The sequence below is a fragment of the Gadus macrocephalus genome, chromosome 7 (assembly GCF_031168955.1).
Source record: "Gadus macrocephalus chromosome 7, ASM3116895v1".
Taxonomy (NCBI): Eukaryota; Metazoa; Chordata; class Actinopteri; order Gadiformes; family Gadidae; genus Gadus; species Gadus macrocephalus.
Genome location: NC_082388.1, coordinates 26,696,585 through 26,716,408, shown reverse-complemented (window position 1 = coordinate 26,716,408; position 19,824 = coordinate 26,696,585). Strand labels below are relative to the sequence as shown.

Below are 19,824 nucleotides of genomic sequence, written 5' to 3'. Positions count from 1 at the left end.
TCCACCTGCTGAGAAGCTATCATTATCCTCAGTGTTAGAAGGCAGAGCGTTCATTCCTCTTTATTCATAGATATGCACAAATCTCCCACTTCACCCAATTTCTACATTTTTGCAATTTGCCCCCCCCCCCCCCCCCCCCGGTGGCTTCAGGGAGGGGGGGGGTGAGGGGGGTGAGGGGGGTGAGGGGGGTAATACCTTGTTAAGATGCTGCGGTGCATGAACAAACAGGCAGCGACAGCCAGGTATTAGGCCGCTCTCCGGGTGGCCTGTTTGCCGTGCGGGGGCCCGGCTGCCTGCTGGCTGCTAAGCTGTAAGCAAACAGGAGGGTTCAGTACTAATGTACATATAGAACGAGTCGACTGGGGGCCCCCCGCTGGCCCCTGGCTCTCTCCCCTCCCCCCCCCCACCCAGGCTAGCCCCGCCCCCGCCGCGGCCGGAGGTCTGAGAGACAGAGGCTAGTCCGGGTGACGTGTCTCGATAAACAAACCGTGTGTTCCTACAAATGACCACAACAAACCCACAGTAAGTCAACGTTGGTCTGTTTCAAATGTCCCGCCATCGGAGCGTGTCCTTTGGCGGTGCCATGTTGGTTGATATCGCGTGCTGCGAGCATGTTGTTCTGGGGGCATCTCTCTGGTGGATGGCGGCTGCAGGTCGAGTGCTGGCACGGAGGATCGGACCTAGAGCCTCCTGGCTGGGAGAAGACCACCACCCACTATAGAACGTGGGGTTAAAGAAGCTGAGGGTTTAAAGTGAGTTGCAGCCCTCATGTAAGGTGATGGGCATTGTCTCCCTCTTCTGCTTTTCGCAGGGGGCAAACCGCGTTGGCCCTCCCTGAATCAGGAGCAGCTCTCCAGCCCTTCCATCATCTCCTCTTCATCACATCATCTCTGAACCGCTATGAATGGTAAATGGACGTCACTATACAGCACTCTTCTAACCAGTGGCCACTCGAAGCGCTTTACAACACTGCCTCACATTCACCCGTTCATGCACGCATCCACACACCGACCGCGGGGTCAGCCACGCAGGGCGACAGCCAGCTCGTCGGGAGCAGTGAGGGTGAGGCGTCTCGCTCAGGGACACCTCGACAGGAGGAGCCGGGGATCGAACCGGCGACCTTCTGGTGACCAGCCGACCCGCTCTACCTCCTGAGCCACACGCCGCCGGCGTACGGGGTCCAACGGCCGTACCGTCGGCCGCGAGGCGACGGGCGAGAGAGTGTAATGAATACAGACGGGCTCGGAGACCGGGCCGGACAGCAGGACAGTGTGAGCGGAGCGCGGCTGACAGTGGGCCGGCCGGCCAGGTACATGATCTAAATACTAATCAAACATCATTTACAGCCGGCTTTATCCCCCCCTCTCTGGAGGACGGCCCCTCGCCACCACGACCAGGGATTCATTTCAGAGATGTCACGCCGCATTAGTGTCTGGTCGGATCAGCCCTCCTCCACCCCTTTGTCTCACTCTCTCTCCCTCTCTCGCTCAGCCTCCTCTCTCTCTCTCCCTCTCATCCTCTTCCCTATTTCGTTCTGCTCTCCCCCTCTTTTTCTCCTCTCTCTCTCCTCCCCCTCTTTCTCTCTCTCCTCCCCCCTCTCTCTCTCCCTCTCTCTCTGTCTTGCTCTGTCTCTCTCCTCCCTCTCTCTCTCTCGCTCTGTCTCTCTCTCTCTCTCTCTCTCTGTATCTCTCTCTGTCTCTGTCTCTCTCTCTCTCTCTCCTCTCTCTCTGTATCTCTCTCTCTCTCTCTCTCTCTCTCTCTCTCTCTGTATCTCTCTCTCTCTCTCTCTCTCTCTCTCTCTCTCTCTCTCTCTCTCTCTCTCTCTCTCTCTCGCTCTCTCTCTCTCTCTCTTGCTCTCTCTCACTCTCTATTGTCATCTTCTCTCAATCCCATCATCCAGGACCCTGGAAGTAAAGGCCTTTGCTCGCTCGCCCCTCTCTCTCTCTCTCTGTGGGTCCATACATACACATGCACACAGACAGCGGCTCAGCGATGGTGGCTGGGGGGGGGGGGGGGGGGGGGGGGGGGCTCCACTGGGATCCCACTCCTACGGGGGGGGGGGAGACTACCTTCATTCCTCCCAGCTTGGGAGACTGCGTCTTTTGCGATCTGCTCTGTTTCTAAAGCAGGCTGTGATAAAAACATAGACATTATGTCTGAGATGGTTTCCAGTTTGTATGTCTTTACCCAAATGAGATGAAGATTTACTTTGGAAAGGTATGCTTTTGTTTGGACAGTGGTAAGTGTAGTAGTAGTAGTAGTAGAAGTTGTAGTATTAGTGGCTGACACTGTCGTAAAACGTACCTCCCATTGTAATCCTGCTGTTTGTTTTTCTTTTGTTTTTACCCATGTCGGATTAAACACAGAAATTGCTTTAATTTCAGACATTGGATACCGATGGAGTCACGGGTGCATACTGCATAGATGATATGGACGATGAATACAATTTAAAGATAACTGTTTTAGAGAAGCCAATTGAAAGATCTGCAATTTATTCCTTCAAGAGTAGCTTGCAAAGTGATGTGCTTCAAAATAAAAGGAACAAAATTATGGATGATGTTTAAATAATAGAAACATCACTTAGTAATAATTAGTAGATTGTTCATTATATATAGAATAGAGATCCTGTGATGAAGAGTAGAAAACAGGTAATGAAGAGGAGTAGAGAACATGTGATAAAGGGTTTAGATCATGTGACGAAGAGGAGTAGAGATCATGTGATGAAGAGCAGTAGAGATCATATGATGAAGATTAGATAACATGTGATGAAGAGTATAGATCATGTGACGATGAAGAGTAGATAACATGGGATGAAGAGGAGTAGATATCATGTGATGAAGAGTCGAGAACATGTGACAAAGAGGATTAGAGATCATGTGATGAAGATGTTGACGCTCCTCTATATTACCACAAGACTTAAACATGATTTCAAATCATGAAACATGATTTAAGTCCAGGCGTGTTTCGTTTTCGGTTCAGGCTCCAATAACAGAAGCCATTGCTGAGATTTACGGACCAATTTGATTGTGTTTTGATTGGTGTCGTTCCCGCGATGCAGGGCGTCCACACACACGTCCCTCACGCATGTCCCACCCCACACTAATAAAGCCCCGTCTAAGCAAACCCATTCATTACGGGGGAAAATAACTCTGCTGGCGGGAAATTGATTTGAAAGTAAATGTAGGGAAAATAAACACGTGCTTGTGTTGTGCAGAGCGGAGCCTTATTAACACACAAAACAAACACACAACACACAACACTCAACACCCAACACCCAACACCCAACACTCAACACACAACACTCAACACACAACACTCAACACTCAACACTCAACACTCAACGCACAACACAATTAAACCCAACATGTGGAGGTGAAGGACTCTATGAAGTACAGTCTGCTTCACGTAGTGCTGGTTATTATATGCAAATGTGCGTGTGTGTGTGTGTGTGTGTGTGTGTGTGGTGTGTGTGTGTGTGTGTACATGTGAGAGTCTGTGTGTGGATGGGTTTACATGTAAGCGACTGTGTTTGTGTGTGTGTTTATGTTATGTATCTGTTTTCTACAGATCACTTATTACTTCAGTTATTTCACTTTTGTGTTGTACAATGTGAAATTAATATTAGTAATATTATTATTAATAATAATAATAATATAAGCACAAACATATTCATAATCATAATATCAGGCCATGCCAAAGGGTGAAATCCCAGATGAGACACACAAACATACACACAGCATCAATATTTGTATTCTCTCTCTCTCTCTCTCTCTCTCTCTCTCTCTCTCTCTCTCTCTCTCTCTCTCTCTCTCTCCTCTCTCTCTCTCTCTCTCAGTCTCGCTTCCACTCACTCTCTCTCTCTCTCAGTCTCGCTTCCACTCACTCTCTCTCTCTGTCTCACTTCCACTCTCTCTCTCTCTCTCTCTCACACTCTTTATCTCTCTCACTCTCTCTCTCTCCCTCCCTCTCCCTCCCTCTCCCTCCCTCTCCCTCTCTCTCTCTCTCTCTCTCTCTCTCTCTCTCTCTCTCTCTCTCTCTCTCTCTCTCTCTCTCTCTCTCTCTCTCTCTCTCTCTCTCTCTCTCTCTCTCTCTCTCTCTCGACCAGTCTAAACTTAGTGGCCACACTACATATAATTTAATGCACAAAAAGAAAGAAAAGAGCGAGAATCCGTTGAATGGGTCATTACATTAAACTCTGTCTCCTAATGCGGCTCAGCTCCAGCCCTACGGCGGCCGGGAGGGTCTCTAATGGGCGACTGTATTAGTGGGTTAATTGCCATGTCGCGGTCTCCGTTGGATTATGAGCAGGGCCCGTTTCGCTTTAATTGTGAACCATCTCGTTCCGTAGCCGTGCTAAGCAGCTCGCCAGCGGTGCACGGGGGGCTCGGATTAGGTCAGGTGTCAGAGCTGCCCTCCGTGGTGAAGCGTGGAGAATTAAAAATATCACCGAAATAGCCCGTCGGGGCGGACAGGGGGAGCAGTGCCATCTAGTGGCCGGCCGTGGGATGGGCCGCGTTAATGGGTACTGGGAGAATTGTGACTGTAAGGTTAGCTTAATGCAGTCGTTTTCGAACGAAACACGTCCATTAGCACACAATTGCATTCAACCAACAATACATTCACAGTACCTTAACTTAGTAATTTAGCGGATACGTTAATCAAAGTATGCAAGTCCAGGCTCACCTTTCCTCTCCCGGCTGACGGGTTTCTGTGCGTGTTGCTGCTCTGGGATCAACCAAACGCTCGTTGTGCTGAGGTTAGGAATAGGCCTACTCGATGTTTCAGTCTACTTCGGAGGCAGGGTAATGGCTCCAGGCTGTGCTGTGTGACTCCCAGACGAAAGGTTCTGGGTTTGGTCCACAGTGTCTGATCTCACCTGTAGGCGTCCTTCAGAGACCCTATAATCACCTGCTCCTCAATGAAAGGTCTATCACTGCAACTTGCTTTGGATAAAAGTGTTAGTGACCCATTGCAACAATCATTACACATTGAGCCGACGACGTTTATGGAATATAAGAATGAATTCTTATTCGTATCCACAGAAAAAGTTCTCCGTACTTTTATTCGCTGTATTTGAGGTCAACTGCATTTCAAGCAACGGTCTTTCGCGTTAACAATGACGACACTGCCATCTGGTGGTGGTTGTGGAAAACGTACTATCGTGAATTATTAACGTAGGCCGAAATACACATGTATCCACATGAGAAGGTTTCTTCAAAATTACTAATTTAGTATTCTATGACCTCAACATTCACAAAATGAAAATACATTAACCTAAGTGTGTAGTGCTTTCACGCAATAGGCCTACCCATAATTCCTCTGATCTTTTTTTTTCTGTAAATCTTTAAAAATTTAGGCCTATATAAATCTGAAATAGATCAACAGATTTTCCCACAATTGGAATGAAAGAATAAACCAAGGTCAATGTCAGAAGAACGTCCTTTAGATGGCCGTGGTCTGTGATGCCCCTGCTGCGACTATAGGGCCGGACATAGCCTACTTGACCTGACCAGAACGGTTAAAGGTGAATTTAACTAACGAGGGGATTATGCTTAATCTCTCTGTCCGTTAAAATCCACCGAACCAACCACACACAACTGGACCGCACCTTTGTATTATAATATATTCGCCAGCATTTAATATGCATATATTTAAAAGTAAAAAAATATGTAGGCCTACATACATTAGTATTTGCAAGCTCATTTATTAATCTAAAAACATGTACACAGGTGGCACACATGCTGTATGAGGACCCGATTATCAGACTGCATGTTTAAAGCGTTTCTTATTGTTCAGTCTATGAACAAAAGAAGGGTATTAAAGTATTCACAGATTCACTGTGAATTTAATCATATTTCTGTGGCTTCCCCTCATTTGACTTCTATGTAAATAGGAGAGCTGAAATGAGTTTCCTCCCAGCCCGCCCCAGGGAACGAGTCCCAAGCCTCTCCGACGGACAGGAAAGTCATTTGCTATGCGTTTACCAGAAAACACAAATAGGCATCTACAATCCAATTAAATTAAAACAACCAAAGTGTTCCGCTAATTCCGTTTTTTTTTTTATATTGAGGCTTGAGCTTGAAGAAGTAATGAACAGTGTCTCCATTCCATGGCGCTAATGAAGGAAGGCATTATGGGTAGGTTTTGTGTTGCTGCATGTTGCCACTGATGACACGTTAAATAGTTTGTTACAGATTTCACGTTGTGGATTCATCGTTATATCACAGATTCTTGTGAGGAAGGTGAGTGTTAATCTAAATCATGATAGTGCTTAGGTTTGGTTTTATATTTCTATAGTGAGTATGCATCTCTGATAAGAAAGTACAGAGGTTAATGAGAAATTAATTTATCGGTATCCTTTTTTTGGAGATGCAAATTATATATAAATACACCATTAACATATCATCTTTAGTTAAAGGTCACCAGCCAAGCATAAATGTGACTGATTGTAAAGTCATATTGTAAATGAAAAACCATCAAAAGGAAAGGTGTACCTCTATACTAACGTCAATAGATCCACGTTTAAAATACTTTATTTCCATTAGAATGAGCAGTACAAGTAATTCAGCCCCATTGTCGCTTTTTTAATTCACATTATTCGCTTCATCGCCTTTCCTATTAACGAAATGTTTGGCTACTCAGAAGAATGCTCCGTTCTCAGCAGGCGATGCGATGCGGTGCTGGCTTCAAACCCTCCACCAACCGGGTCCTCAACCTCCAAACCCTCCACCTCCCTGGTCCTCAACCTCCAAACCCTCCACCAACCGGGTCCTCAACCTCCAAACCCTCCACCAACCGGGTCCTCAACCTCCAAACCCTCCACCAACCGGGTCCTCAACCTCCAAACCCTCCACCAACCGGGTCCTCAACCTCCAAACCCTCCACCACCCCAGTCTTCAACCTCCAAACCCTCCACCAACCGGGTCCTCAACCTCCAAACCCTCCACCAACCGGGTCTTCAACCTCCAAACCCTCCACCTCCCTGGTCCTCAACCTCCAAACCCTCCACCTCCCTGGTCCTCAACCTCCAAACCCTCCACCTCCCTGCTCTTCAACCTTCAAACCCTCAACTCCCGGTCTTCAAGCTTCAAACCCTCACTCCTCTCCCTGCCAGGCTGGTCTTCAAGCTTCAAACCCTCACTTCTCTCTCTTCAAGGCCCTCTTCAACCCTCTCTTCTCTCTCTTCCAGGCCCTCTTCAACCTTTAAACCCTCTCTTCTCTCTCTTCCAGGCCCTCTTCAACCTTTAAACCCTCTCACCTCTCTCTTCCAGGCCGGTCTTTGAGCTTTAAACCCTCTCTCCTCTCCGGTCTTTAGGGAACAAACAAAAAATGTCTCTCCTCTCCACCCCAGCGTCTCCGTGGGGTGGTGGGGTCTGCGTCGGGATAGGTTCCAGTCTTCAGTCTCTGATGGGTACTCCTGGTTCTTGTGCTAAAGAAAAGATTGTCTAAAATACAAGACTGGAAAGTTCATTCTCCGCGGAGCCTCCCCGAGTCTTTCTGTTCTCTGTACTGGATAACTAAACCGCAGTCAAATCAAATAAATACATAAACAGATCAAGACAGGGAAAATGAAAGAGTTGCACAGTTAGCATGACAAGGTGATCGTGTCTTCTGAACGTTACAGGTACGTCGTTAAACTGAAAAGTTGGTCCACTCCACCTGCTCTCTGTTTCTCTCTTTTGGTGTTAAAACAAATGAAAACCTGCAATCCCAACAACAAGTAATAAAAAGAATAAACTTTCCCCAGAAAAATCCACGATAAGCACAGAGTGGTTTGTTAAAGGACAGAAACATGGAACACAATCTAGTACAGCCTGGAGATGCGGGCAGTGAGGGGGAAACAAACGCCTTATAGCAAACCTTATTCTAACAGTGAGAGAAGAAAAAAACGATATTCCGTAAAGGTATTAAAACAGGGTGAAGCAGAGTGGAAAACAAGACTGAAACGAAGAGAAAGTTAAACCTATGGCGCTGATGAATTAATCCGCCACAGAATAATTTGGTTCGGTCGGATGCTGATCGGAGTGTCGCGTCGGGAACGTTGAATAATAAACGACGGGAGGACGAGAAGATGGCGGCGAGGTTGAGAGAGGTAGTCGATACGATGGCTGCAGGATGAGCAGGCCTCCATGTTAGGTTGGAGCATCAGCCTCTGGAGTGGGGGGGGGGGGGGGGGGATGGCCAGGGTCCCCTCAAAGTCTTTCGGCCTCCTGGGTGGGGCCCGGGGGGGGGGGGGGGGGCAGTTAGTAGGTCGAGTGGGTCTTCCGGTGCTGGAACCAGAGGGAGTGGGATGGGGGGGGGGGGTGACGATGGGAACAGGAGAGAACAGTGAGCAGGAAACACTGTGTGGTTTCATCAACACTGGACGAACCGCCGAAATGGGAAACGCTGCCTTAATCATGCAGTAGAGGTTCTCATATTTTACTTTACAAAATTAAGATATCAAACATATTATACAAAAGCATTAAGCTTCACTGTTTGTTAGAAATGGTTGAACTTTAAAGATGAATAAATACCAGTGAAGTACATCTGCATTCATGCGGTCATGAAGACATCTTTGATCGTGGTAGATGATGATGACAACACAAACAAGATGGATGATACAAATAAACAATGACAACAGGAATACATGAACACATGAATGGTGGAGTGCTACACAGCATGGACGTGACATGAACAATAATACAAATGAAAATAAATAAAAATGAAAATAAATAAATAAATAATGAAATGTTAGTGAAGATGTCAACATAAATGACGGTATGAATGAATAAATAAAAATAAATAAATAACAAAAATAAAATGTTCACAATATGAATTGGGACCGACACATGCAGATCCACAAATTCATGTTGTCATTGGTGAAGTAAACAGCTGATGGACCGCTAAGTGGCGCCCTCTGCTGGTGAGACATGAGATGACGCCGGGCTTCAGGACAGCACGCTGGTGTCGTGTGAGCCCACGTCCTGCAGGTTCAGCCCCGCCGTACTTACGCCTCTCTCGTACACGGGGTTGTCGAACGCCGACTCCTCCGTCATGTTGTCGTAGGGCGGCAGCGACGACGGCATTCGGACCGACTTCCCCTGTAGTCTGCGATCGGAAACAAAACACAGACTGAATGACGGAGTCGAAGAAAATATTTGATAAGTTGACTAAATATGTTTTGTTTGGTCACCGTGACGATATTCCATGTTGTTTCTAATACCTTGACTTCGGCCACCGAAGCGATATTCTGTGTAGTTTATTGCTACGGTTTAGTAACCGTAGCGATATCCGGTGAAGTTTATAGTACATTTTTGGTCACATAGCGATTTTTGATGTAGCTTATACTTTGTGTTTGGTCCCCGTGGCGATATAAGGTGTTAGCCTGGCACCGCCCACCTACCTACTTCCACTCAATTTTCATTTCACTTCAGTACTAGGTCTGGGTCTGCTTCATATGCATGGGTTCCTTGGAAGCCCGATTTTTGGCGGTCCAATCAGCGAACAGAGGGAGTGGCTGAGAACGATGACGTCGAGGTCGCGCGCCAGTTTCAGTTGTAGTCAGAGGAAGACCAGGAAGACAATGGAGAAGGATACGAGAGAAGCTATTCGGTCTGTTGTGGGATCGCTGCCGAATATCGATCAATTAAAGCCGTAACAAGAACTAACTTTGCAGAGTTTTGTGGGTGGCCATGATGTTGTGGCGCTTCTCCCCACCGGGTTCGGGAAAAGTTTGATTTTCCAGCTGGCTCCGTTAGTGGCGAAGGAGCCGGTCCCGTCGCATGACATACGTCACGACCAAAACGCTATGCGATTGGTTATGGCAGATCCAGAGCAGCACTGGGCAGATCCAATCTTTTTAAAACTTCAACAGACACCCGCCTCCAAGTGAGTGAACGTTTGTCTATTGGGCAGTTCCAGACCTTCTGTACAAATTAAATGAAGTACGATGGTCTGGTAGGACCAGGCTAATAAGGTGTAGTTTAAAGTTAATTTCTAGTCACCATAGCGATATCCAGTGTAGTTATAGTTAGTTTCTGGTCACCATAGCGATGTGCTCTGTAGTTTATGGTTAGTTTCTGTTCACCATAGCAATATATTCTGTCTAGTTTAAAGTTAGTTTCTGGTCACCGTAGCGACATGCTGTGTGTTTATAGTTAGATTCTGGTCACGTAGTGATATATTCGGTGTAGTGAGTTCCTGGTCCCCATGGCGACGGGGTCTTACTTGGTGAAGTAGACGTAGACGGCCAGGACGGCCAGCAGCACCACCACGGCCGGGACCAACACCACCAGCGCCACGTTGGAGCCCTCCAGGTCCAGCTCCGGGCTGGCCACTGGAACACAGACAGCACGCTCAGAGCACGGAGGAAGGTACTCGTTTTAAATATGAACAAAATAATATAGAAAAATACATTGATAAAAATAAAAATAAATAATTAAATGCAGAGATGACAAAAATGTTTTTTTCTCATAACAAATCCATCAAGGAAAAGATATTATGAAATGTATAAAATATGTTTGTAATGACCACAATGTAGAAATAAAAAAATAACACATTATACATAAAAGAAAAGAAAAAAAATGCATAACTTCACGTTACTTTCTTTCAATAGATATAAGTTTGATTGTAGTGATAAGACGTACCGTCCAGCCTTCGCTCGTTCACAAACTTGCTGGTTGAAGCTGAAACACAGAGTCACCGGACGTTCAGAAAGGGAAATCAAATATAAGAACAGCTTTAATTGAATAAATACTAGTGAATAAAAGTTATTAGGTTGGGTCATGATTTCTTAACATCCTCAGCGTGCCATCTTGTGTGCCAACCCAGTCTCACGGAAATACGTGACTCTGTCACGTCATTTAATCTATTCATTCTTGATCTGGGACACTTAATTCCAATTTTTTCGGGCCAAAAGCATACATTTCTAACAATATAGCTTTTGGCCACCCGTTTCTACTTTCACCTTTGATTCTGGGAAATTGTGACAATTCACAGATATATTTAATGCAGGTGCGCTGCTCTGTAGGCAAACCGCAACGATAAAAAGGTATCCGCTTCATCTCTTCTTTTTCGAATGAGTTTGAAATTTGTGCATTGATGACGTGACAGTGTCACATATTTCCGTGAGACTGGGTTGTGTGTGCGTAGACTAACATGTACATTTACATTAAGGGCATTTAGCAGACGCTGTTATCCAAAGTGACTTACAGTAAGTACAGTTGTCTGAAGAAAGAGAAACGAGAGTTACGTATGTAACTACGGTTCATACGTAAGTTACGTATGTAACTGCGCATGCGCAGGTCGAGTATTTAATATCAAAAAAGTCACACGTGACCGGGGATGACGTCGGGCCGCCCGTCTATATAAGCCCACGTCACTCTCCAAGATGTCCCTTCAGAATCTCCTTGCAAGATTCCGAGTGACAGAGAACTCTGGCGGTCATCCAGAATTCATAGAACCATAGTTACATATGTAACTCCCGTTCTATTTCATTCTTACTGACCGCCAGAGGCAGAGCTTAAAAAACAGATACAGCCACTGCGTGGTGAGCATCTACATTGACTCTGTAAAATCGGGCAAAGGTGCACGCTGAAACCCAGGAGGCCGCTGCACAAATCTCCCTTAGAGGCACTCCTCGTAGTGCTGCCCAGGAGGTGGAGACACTCCTGGTGTAATGGCCTCTGATGTTAAGAGGCAAAGGCAGTCCTCTTGACTTGTATGCCTCCTCAATTACCTCCACCACCCACTTGGAAAGCCTCTGTCTGGACAGCGCTTGCCCCTTCCTCGGGCCCCCGTAGCAGACAAACAGGCCATCAGACTGGCGAAAACCAGCAGTTTCCTGTATGTAACATCTCAATGATGGGTTAGGCCTCAGTGCCACCCCTGTGCCACTGTTCACTCACTGACAACGCATGAAGCTCACTCACACGCTTGGCTGACGCGATCGCTAGAAGAAAGGCAACCTTTGCCGACAGCCATTTCAGTGGCGCCTGATCCAGGTGCTCAAACGGGGAGCGACGGAGGGCTCCAAGTACCAGAGGTAGGTCCCATGAGGGAGCCTTGACATCCCGTGGGGGGTTCCTCCGCTGGGCTCCTTTAAGAAATCGGGTCACCAAAGAATGAGACCCCACCGTCTGGCTATCAACCTTAATGTGTCTGGATGAAATGGCAGCCACATAGACCCTTAAAGTGGAAGCAGATAGCTTCCTTTCCAGTAAGGACTTCAAAAAACGCAGTATAATTGGCACTGAGGAACACTCCGGTACCTCTCTCTGAGCCTCACACCACTTTGCAAACATCTTCCACCTGTTAGCATAAAGTGCCCTGGTGGAGGGAGCTCTTGAGTCTATGATGGTTTGAACTACCTCCTGGTCACATTCCATTATAAGTGGATCAGGCCCCTCAAGGGCCAAACCCCTAGCTGCAGGCACTCTGGTCTGGGGTGCCAGATGTGGCCCGCCAGCTGTGAGAGCAGGTCCCGCCTCTTCGGCAGGCAGCATGGATCTCCGTCTAGCAGCCTGTACATTACTGGAAACCAAGGTCTCCCTGCCCAGTTTGGGTCAACCAGCAGGGGTCTGTGGCTCCCCTTCTGAGCTCTGTGTAGAGTTAACCCTCATGGATGGGCCAAGGCATCCTGTCCCATCGGACCCGTCTCTGACAGAGAGAACCAGAGAGGGACAGCACTTCCGCTGTATTTAGCATGTGAGAGGGAAATACTTTCAGAAAACTGTTCAGCCCTCGTAAGTCCAGTATAGGGCGAAACCCACCCTCTTTTTTTGGAACTAAAAAAGAGGGTGGGTAAAACCCACCTTCTCGATCTCGATGGCCTTCTTCTCCAGGAGGGTGGATACCTCCTGGCTGAGGGCCTGTCGCCTTGTGGGATCGCGGACTGTAGTCAGTCTGATCCCGCTGAAAAGTGGGGGCCGGCGTCGGAATTGGAGATTGTACCCCTTGGAAAGCGTGGCCACCACCCAAGGGTCTGTACTGCAACTTCCCCAGCAAATGAGGTGCTGCTGGGCGTAGGGCCCGACGCCCGGCCCTGAGCCGTCAGTACCTGCCCCCACGTCCTTTTGGGAAGCCTGGGGGGGGGGGGAACCCCGACCCCGACCCCTCTGTGCCTGGGGTGCAGGTCTTGTGGGAGCGCGACGGGGTTGATAGGGTCGCTCAGGAGCTGGTGAGGTCCTGAGATAACCACTAGGACGTGCTAGCGGCAGAGGACGATTGGTGCCATAACCTTGTGGAGGCTGCTGTCTCGGTAGCGATGTAGCTCCCCGAAGGCTAGCAAACTGCTGCCGTGTCTGGTTAGCCTGGATGCCACGATCCAAGGCCTGTTGTGCTGCTGGGCCAAACAGCTCTCCCGGAACTACGGGGAGAGTGCGGAGGGTTCTCCGGCATGGCTCTGATAATGGGGACTGGGCCAGCCATACCTGGCAGCGAGCCAGTGTAAGCGACGCCATCAGCCTACCAAGCTCTCTGGTCATGAAGGCAAACGCCTGCAAAGATGTAGAGTCACTTAGACTCTGTGGAGGAGTTCCCGATACGGCCCATACGTTCCGCTGTGTCATAGCACTTTAATTAATAGGTCATCAGTGATGCGACAATGTGGCCTGGGACAGCGAGCCTTCGGCCTCAACACCTCCTCTGGTGCCACAATGAGGGAGGCAATGGTCGGCTCTACGGCTGGCATTCGGTCAAGTCCATGCTTGCGGGCATTCTGCATTGAAGCCAAGGCCCTGCTGTCACTGGTGGGATGAGATAGAGATCTGGGGTCTGGCCGGCATCTGTGAAGCTCCTCAATATATGGCTGGGAGGGAGTAACAGAAAAAGTATCTTGTGGCGGGACACGCCTAAAGAATGCACTAGCTGGAGCAATTGCTGCTGGAGCCTCATCCAACCCTAAGCGTGCCAGTGCCAGTTGGACCACTGGCTTAACCGTGGCCCGGGAAGCTTCTGAGCCTGCCCTAGACCCACTCCCTACATGCTGGGAGTAGTCTTCAGAAGCCTGGGTAGAAGCCTCTACCTCGCCCTGTCCCGGCCTGTCCTCAAAGAACTGGCTACAGGATGCCCTCGTAGACAGGGCATCTCATTCTGGCGTAGTTGGAGCCTCAACCTGAGGGATTGACATCTGGGTTGACGCTAACCTTACTGGCATAAGGTTAAAGAGCAAACTCTTAATCTTAGCGAACTCTGACAGTAGCTTGTCTACTTTGGCAGCATAACCGTCAGCCTTCCTAACCTTCTTTCTTGGCGGGGCAGCCCTGGGTGGGGAGCGTACCCTTACAACTGGTTCTCTTCCAGGCGGGGGAAGCTCACCTTCAACCTGAGGTCCTTCCACCTCGGCTAGTCTTGACTCTTTCAGCCCATGTGGCATGAAACTGCAATTCATACACTGATCGTCGGACAGCCCCTCCCTCAGGTGGACCACACCGAGGCATGCGGGGCATTCATCATGTCCATCTAGGGCTAGCAGTGGAGCCATGCAAGTGCGGCAACCATGTGAGCCTAACATGCTGGGGGAGTTAAGCTATCCAAAATAGTATTTTTCCAGAGTGAAGTGGTTACTACTGAGCGAAAGCACCCGACAATAATAATTCAACAAAAGGGCAGCAACTGCACAACGCAAGAAACTCAAACTAAAACAGTGTTTTTATTTTTTCTTATTTACCCATTAGCCTTAACCGTAATGGGGTGCTCTTAAATTCCAAACCAGGGAGTACACACTTTAACGAGCGAAAACACTCGTCAAGGAGCCTTTAATTAACTGAAACAAAAGTTGCCACAAAAGGCAGCAAATGCCGGTAATGGCCTTCTCCGCTGCAGCGAGGCAAACAAAACGAGACGTAAGCTTAAGTGGGTGCCGAAAACAGGATCCCCTTTTCTTACTTAACACAGAGAGAATACTTACCTTAGCAGCCGGTACAGCTGGTGAAGACGCTGTGTTAGCCTAGCGTTAATGTGAGCCGAGCTCACCGGCGAAAGCACCGGTATGCGGCGTTCGTAACATAGCCGTGCGTGACTAATCGCAGCCCTTGGAGGACGGATCCGTGGCTCCAACCATGCGGTTGCAGGGCTACCAGCAAAGAGTCACCGGCTAATATTGCTTTCTATTCAAGCTTATTTCGTACTCGTACGAGAAGATACAAGGGACATCTTGGAGAGTGACGTAGGCTTATATAGACGGGCGGCCCGACGTCATCCCCGGTCACGTGTGACTTTCTTTGATATTAATTACTCGACCTGCGCATGCGCGATGGATGACATCCAGTGTTAAGCACTGCCTCTGGCGGTCAGTAAGAATGAAATAGAACAACAATATATCGCCGTCGGTGCAGTAAGGATGGTCATAGAACCGAGTGCCATGTACGAACCATCACTAGGTTAACCCATTCCCCGTACACAACACAGACAGCTAGGATAAGACGCTATGTACGAAGAAACGGCGTTGGATCGTCCAGTAAACCGGTTATCTCCGGTCGTACCTTTGCAGGCGGGCGGCGTGCTGTTCCACTGGGATGGGTGTCCCGGGACGCAGGCGATGGCGGGCTCCCCCTGCAGCTCGTAGCCGGGGTGGCAGGAGAAGGTGAGCGACTCCCCCGCTTGGTAGAAGGCCTTCTCGGAGCTCTGCACGCTAGTGGACGGGGCGCCGGGGTTCCTGCACGGCTCGTAGCGCTCCGCTGCCGACAGGGGAGAGAGGCCATCTTGAAGAGGTCGACATACAACCGACCGCCGCCATCTTGAAGAGGTCTATACACAACCAACCGCCATCTTGAAGAGGTCAACTAGAACGGGCAGAGTGCCATCCTATTGATTTTTTATTGCATTTGATTGACACTCCTGCCCTTCAGAACTAGCAGAAGCATGCATGAACTCCGGACGCCCTCAACTGAGTGAATAATAACAAAGTAAATAAAATATACATTTAAAGTTGGCCATGCACCGTCTTGAAGAGTGACGAGGACAGACAGAATCTTGGAGAGGGAACATGCCTAGTCAGCGTTTCAATAGCTTCAATAGCTTGGAAAATATGTCATTGTGGATGTGTGTGTGTGTGTCTGTGTGTGTGTGTGTAGGTGTTTGTGTAAAACCTACACACATACACACACTCAGACTCACCCGGCTACACATCAATGCACGCACGCACGCGCACGCACGCACGCACGCACGCACGCGCGCACACGCACACACACACACACACACACACACACACACAATTCCTACAAAACTTAGTTTTTCATAACACCCCCCATCATCATCATCATCATCCTCCTCCTCCTCCTCATCATCCCCATCCTCATCGCCACGGCGACGGTACTCACGGACACACTTGGGCAGCCGGTCGCTCCACTTGGGCTTGGCGGCGTCCCGGCGGCAGCAGGTGAGCACGGCGGCGCCGGCCAGCAGGTAGCCCTTCTGACAGGCGTACTGCACGGTGGAGCCCACCGAGAGCCGCTGGGCCGACAGCGTGCGGCGGCCATGCTCCACCGCCCCAGGGTCCGGACACGTCAGCACTGGGGGGGGGGGGGGGGACCAGAGGAGGAGGTCAGGGGACAGCAGGACAGAGGAGGACCAGAGGGGGACCAGAGGAGGACCAGAGGAGGACAGAGGAGGAGGACCAGAGGAGGAGGTCAGGAGACACAAGGACAGAGGAGGACCAGAGGAGGACAGAGGAGGACCAGAGGAGGACCAGAGGAGGACAGAGGAGGAGGACCAGAGGAGGGTCAGAGGAGGAGGTCAGCAGACACAAGGACAGAGGAGGACCAGAGGGGGACCAGAGGAGGGTCAGAGGAGGACCAGAGGAGGGTCAGAGGAGGACCAGAGGAGGACCAGAGGAGGACCAGAGGAGGACCAGAGGAGGAGGACCAGAGGAGGACCAGAGGAGGGTCAGAGGAGGACCAGAGGAGGACAGAGGAGGAGGACCAGAGGAGGACCAGAGGAGGACAGAGGAGGACCAGAGGAGGACAGAGGAGGAGGACCAGAGGAGGACCAGAGGAGGACCAGAGGAGGACCAGAGGAGGAGGTCAGGAGACACAAGGACAGAGGAGGACCAGAGGAGGACCAGAGGAGGACAGAGGAGGAGGACCAGAGGAGGACCAGAGGAGGACCAGAGGAGGACCAGAGGAGGACAGAGGAGGACCAGAGGAGGACCAGAGGATGACCAGAGGAGGACCAGAGGAGGGTCAGAGGAGGACCAGAGGAGGGTCAGAGGAGGACCAGAGGAGGGTCAGAGGAGGACCAGAGGGGGACCAGAGGAGGACCAGAGGAGGACAGAGGAGGAGGACCAGAGGAGGACCAGAGGAGGAGGTCAGGAGACACAAGGACAGAGGAGGACCAGAGGAGGACAGAGGAGGACCAGAGGAGGACCAGAGGAGGACAGAGGAGGACCAGAGGAGGACCAGAGGAGGACAGAGGAGGACCAGAGGAGGACCAGAGGAGGACAGAGGAGGGTCAGAGGAGGGTCAGAGGAGGACCAGAGGAGGGTCAGAGGAGGACCAGAGGAGGACCAGAGGAGGGTCAGAGGAGGGTCAGAGGAGGACCAGAGGAGGAGGTCAGGAGACACAAGGACAAAGGAGAACAGAGGAGAACCTCGGGAGACACCAGATCAGAGGAGAACGTTAGGCCACTGGGCAACTCCAAGCACAGCAGCATCAACACCCTGAGGTTCAACTCCTTCGCCTCTCGTGCATCAGCTCTGTACAACGTGGTCCCTCCTAACATCAAGTCCCTCACAACCTTGACTACCTTCAAGCCTGCACTCGATGTGTTCCTCAACAGCTTCCCTGACACTCCGCCAACACCTGGGTACACGGGGCAAAACCGAAACTCGGTGCTGGAGTGGGCTGGTAGCAATTGTCTTTAACGTTGCTACAAATCCGGCGGTGGAGATGCTTGACATTCTTGGCCTGAGCCCTCCAACTCGAACCCAACCCAAAAAACCCCCCAAAAAAAAGAGCACAGAACAGAGGGGAACCCAGAGGAGAATGTCAGGAGACAACAGAACAGAGGGGGACGTCAGGAGGTGTTCTGGTCCCCATGGTCTCTCCCCCCTCACCCTGGTCCCACCCCCCTCACCCTGGTCCCACCCCCCCTCACCCTGGTCTCTCCCCCCTCACCCTGGTCTCTCCCCCCTCACCCTGGTCTCTCCCCCCTCACCCTGGTCCCACCCCCCCTCTCACTTGTCCCGCTATCCCCCCCTCCCCCGTGCCTCCCCCCTCTCACCCGTGCCTCCCCCCTCTCACCCTGGTCTCCCCCCCCCCCCCCTCTCACCCGTGCCTCCCCCCTCTCACCCTGGTCTCCCCCCCCTCCCTCTCACCCGTGCCTCCCCCCTCTCACCCTGGTCGCAGCGGGGGACGTCCGCGCTCCAGCTGAGGTCCCACTGGCACATGAGGATCTCGGCCCCTCCCAGCTCGAACCCGGGGTAGCACTGGTAGGTGACCACCGTGCCGTGGATCAGGTCCGGGTGGGACGTGCTCTTCCAGCCGTTGCTGATCTCCGGCAGCTCCGAGCAGGTGTCGTTACGGGCCACCTCTGGAGACGGTGGGGGGGGGGGGGGGGGGGAGTGGGCGTGGTCAGCATGAACGGTCACAGGAAACAGCGGACATGATTGATGAGTGATCCTTATTCGTTGTATTTTTAGTGTGTGTCTGTGTGTGTGTGTGTGTGTGTGTGTGTGTGTGTGTGTTTTACTTTGTTTTTTCTGGGGTAAGTACTTGCTGATTGGCAAAATTTGCGAATAATATTAAATATGATAATATCGAACATCGCGCTAGCAGGGCCATATACCTGCATGTGCACTTGTGTGTGTAGAGGCATGTGCGTTCAGGTGTGTGCCTACATGCATGTTGGTGAATGTCTTTGAATATGAGTGTGTGCGTGTGTGTGTGCGCCTAAATGCAGGCCTGTGTGTGTAAGTGTGTGTGTGTGTATATGTGTGTATATATTTTTTGTACCCTTGAACAAAGACCGATCTCATCCCAGAAATATTTGAATCCTGTCTCTTGTAATGTGATTGGTGGATGCAAATAAAGAATTAAAATGTATATGTCCGTGCGTGCAAGCGTGTATGCGTGTGAGCGTGTATGCGTGCGTGCGTGCGTGCGTGCGTGCGTGCGTGCGTGCGTGCGTGCGTGCGTGCGTGCGTGCGTGCGTGCGTGCGTGCGTGCGTGCGTGCGTGCGTGCGTGCGTGCGTGCGTGCGTGCGTGCGTGCGTGCGTGCGTGCGTGCGTGCGTGCGTGCGTGCGTGCGTGCGTGCGTGCGTGCGTGCGTGCGTGCGTGCGTGCGTGCGTGCGTGCGTGCGTGCGTGCGTGCGTGCGTGCGTGCGTGCGTGCGGCTCACCAAAGAAGTGCACCACGAAGCCGTTGTTGTAGCCGTAGATGTTGGTGGCCGGGTCGGACTGGAACTGCACGGTGACGTCGGACATGGACGTGAACAGCTTGAAGTGCGGCCGCGAGCCGCCGTACTGACCCAGGATGTTCGCCGTCAGGTCGTCCCCGTCGTAGAAGGTCAAGAGGTCGTTCTTCCCCAGGTTCAGTCTGGGGCGAGCGGGGAAACGATGGAAGCGCGGTTAAACATCAAAACACGTAAACGGTAAAAGGACTGCGTTTATACTGCGCTTTTCTAACCAGTGGCCGCTCAAAGCGCTGCGCAACACTGCCCGCACATTCACCCGTTCATGCACACACTCACACCCCGACGGCAGAGTCAGCCCCGCAGGGCGACAGCCAGCTGGTCAGGAGCGGTCAGGGTGAGGCGTCTCGCTCAGGGACACCTCGACTCTCCGCTAGGAGGAGCCGGGGGGTCGAACCAGAAACCTTCAGGTTCCTGCTCTGCATCCTGGACCACA

The 19,824-nt window shown here is 50.7% G+C and overlaps 1 protein-coding gene across 8 annotated transcripts; it reads right to left on the bottom strand.

Moving 5' to 3' along the window:
• Positions 1-6,517: 6,517 nt before the first annotated feature.
• On the bottom strand, positions 6,518-19,590 carry LOC132461070 (seizure protein 6-like). Of its 8 annotated transcripts, none has more exons than XM_060056142.1 (10): positions 19,317-19,589; positions 18,316-18,510; positions 16,302-16,493; positions 15,465-15,659; positions 10,629-10,667; positions 10,210-10,318; positions 8,994-9,090; positions 7,142-8,270; positions 7,057-7,107; positions 6,518-6,746 (listed from the first exon to the last, which is right to left on the bottom strand). In XM_060056142.1, exons 1-8 carry the CDS (start codon positions 19,399-19,401, stop codon positions 8,244-8,246), a joined length of 939 nt encoding a protein of 312 aa, XP_059912125.1. In that variant the 5' UTR covers positions 19,402-19,589; the 3' UTR covers positions 6,518-6,746; positions 7,057-7,107; positions 7,142-8,243. The 8 variants fall into 8 exon arrangements, with proteins under 8 accessions (XP_059912125.1, XP_059912124.1, XP_059912129.1 ...); XM_060056141.1 differs by having other exon boundaries at positions 6,518-7,040; positions 7,072-7,107; XM_060056146.1 differs by having other exon boundaries at positions 7,057-7,085; positions 7,202-8,270.
• Between the last annotated feature and the right edge of the window lie 234 nt (positions 19,591-19,824).

Excerpts from the sequence above, each read along its gene's own strand:
- LOC132461070 (XM_060056138.1), bottom strand. The coding sequence starts at position 19,401 with ATGTCCGACGTCACCGTGCAGTTCCAGTCCGACCCGGCCACCAACATC. Across the intron at positions 18,511-19,316 it reads CTTCGTGGTGCACTTCTTTG|AGGTGGCCCGTAACGACACC; the intron begins GTGAGCCGCACG and ends CACCGTCTCCAG. Across the intron at positions 15,660-16,301 it reads CCGGCTGCCCAAGTGTGTCC|CGGAGCGCTACGAGCCGTGC; the intron begins GTGAGTACCGTC and ends CCCTGTCGGCAG.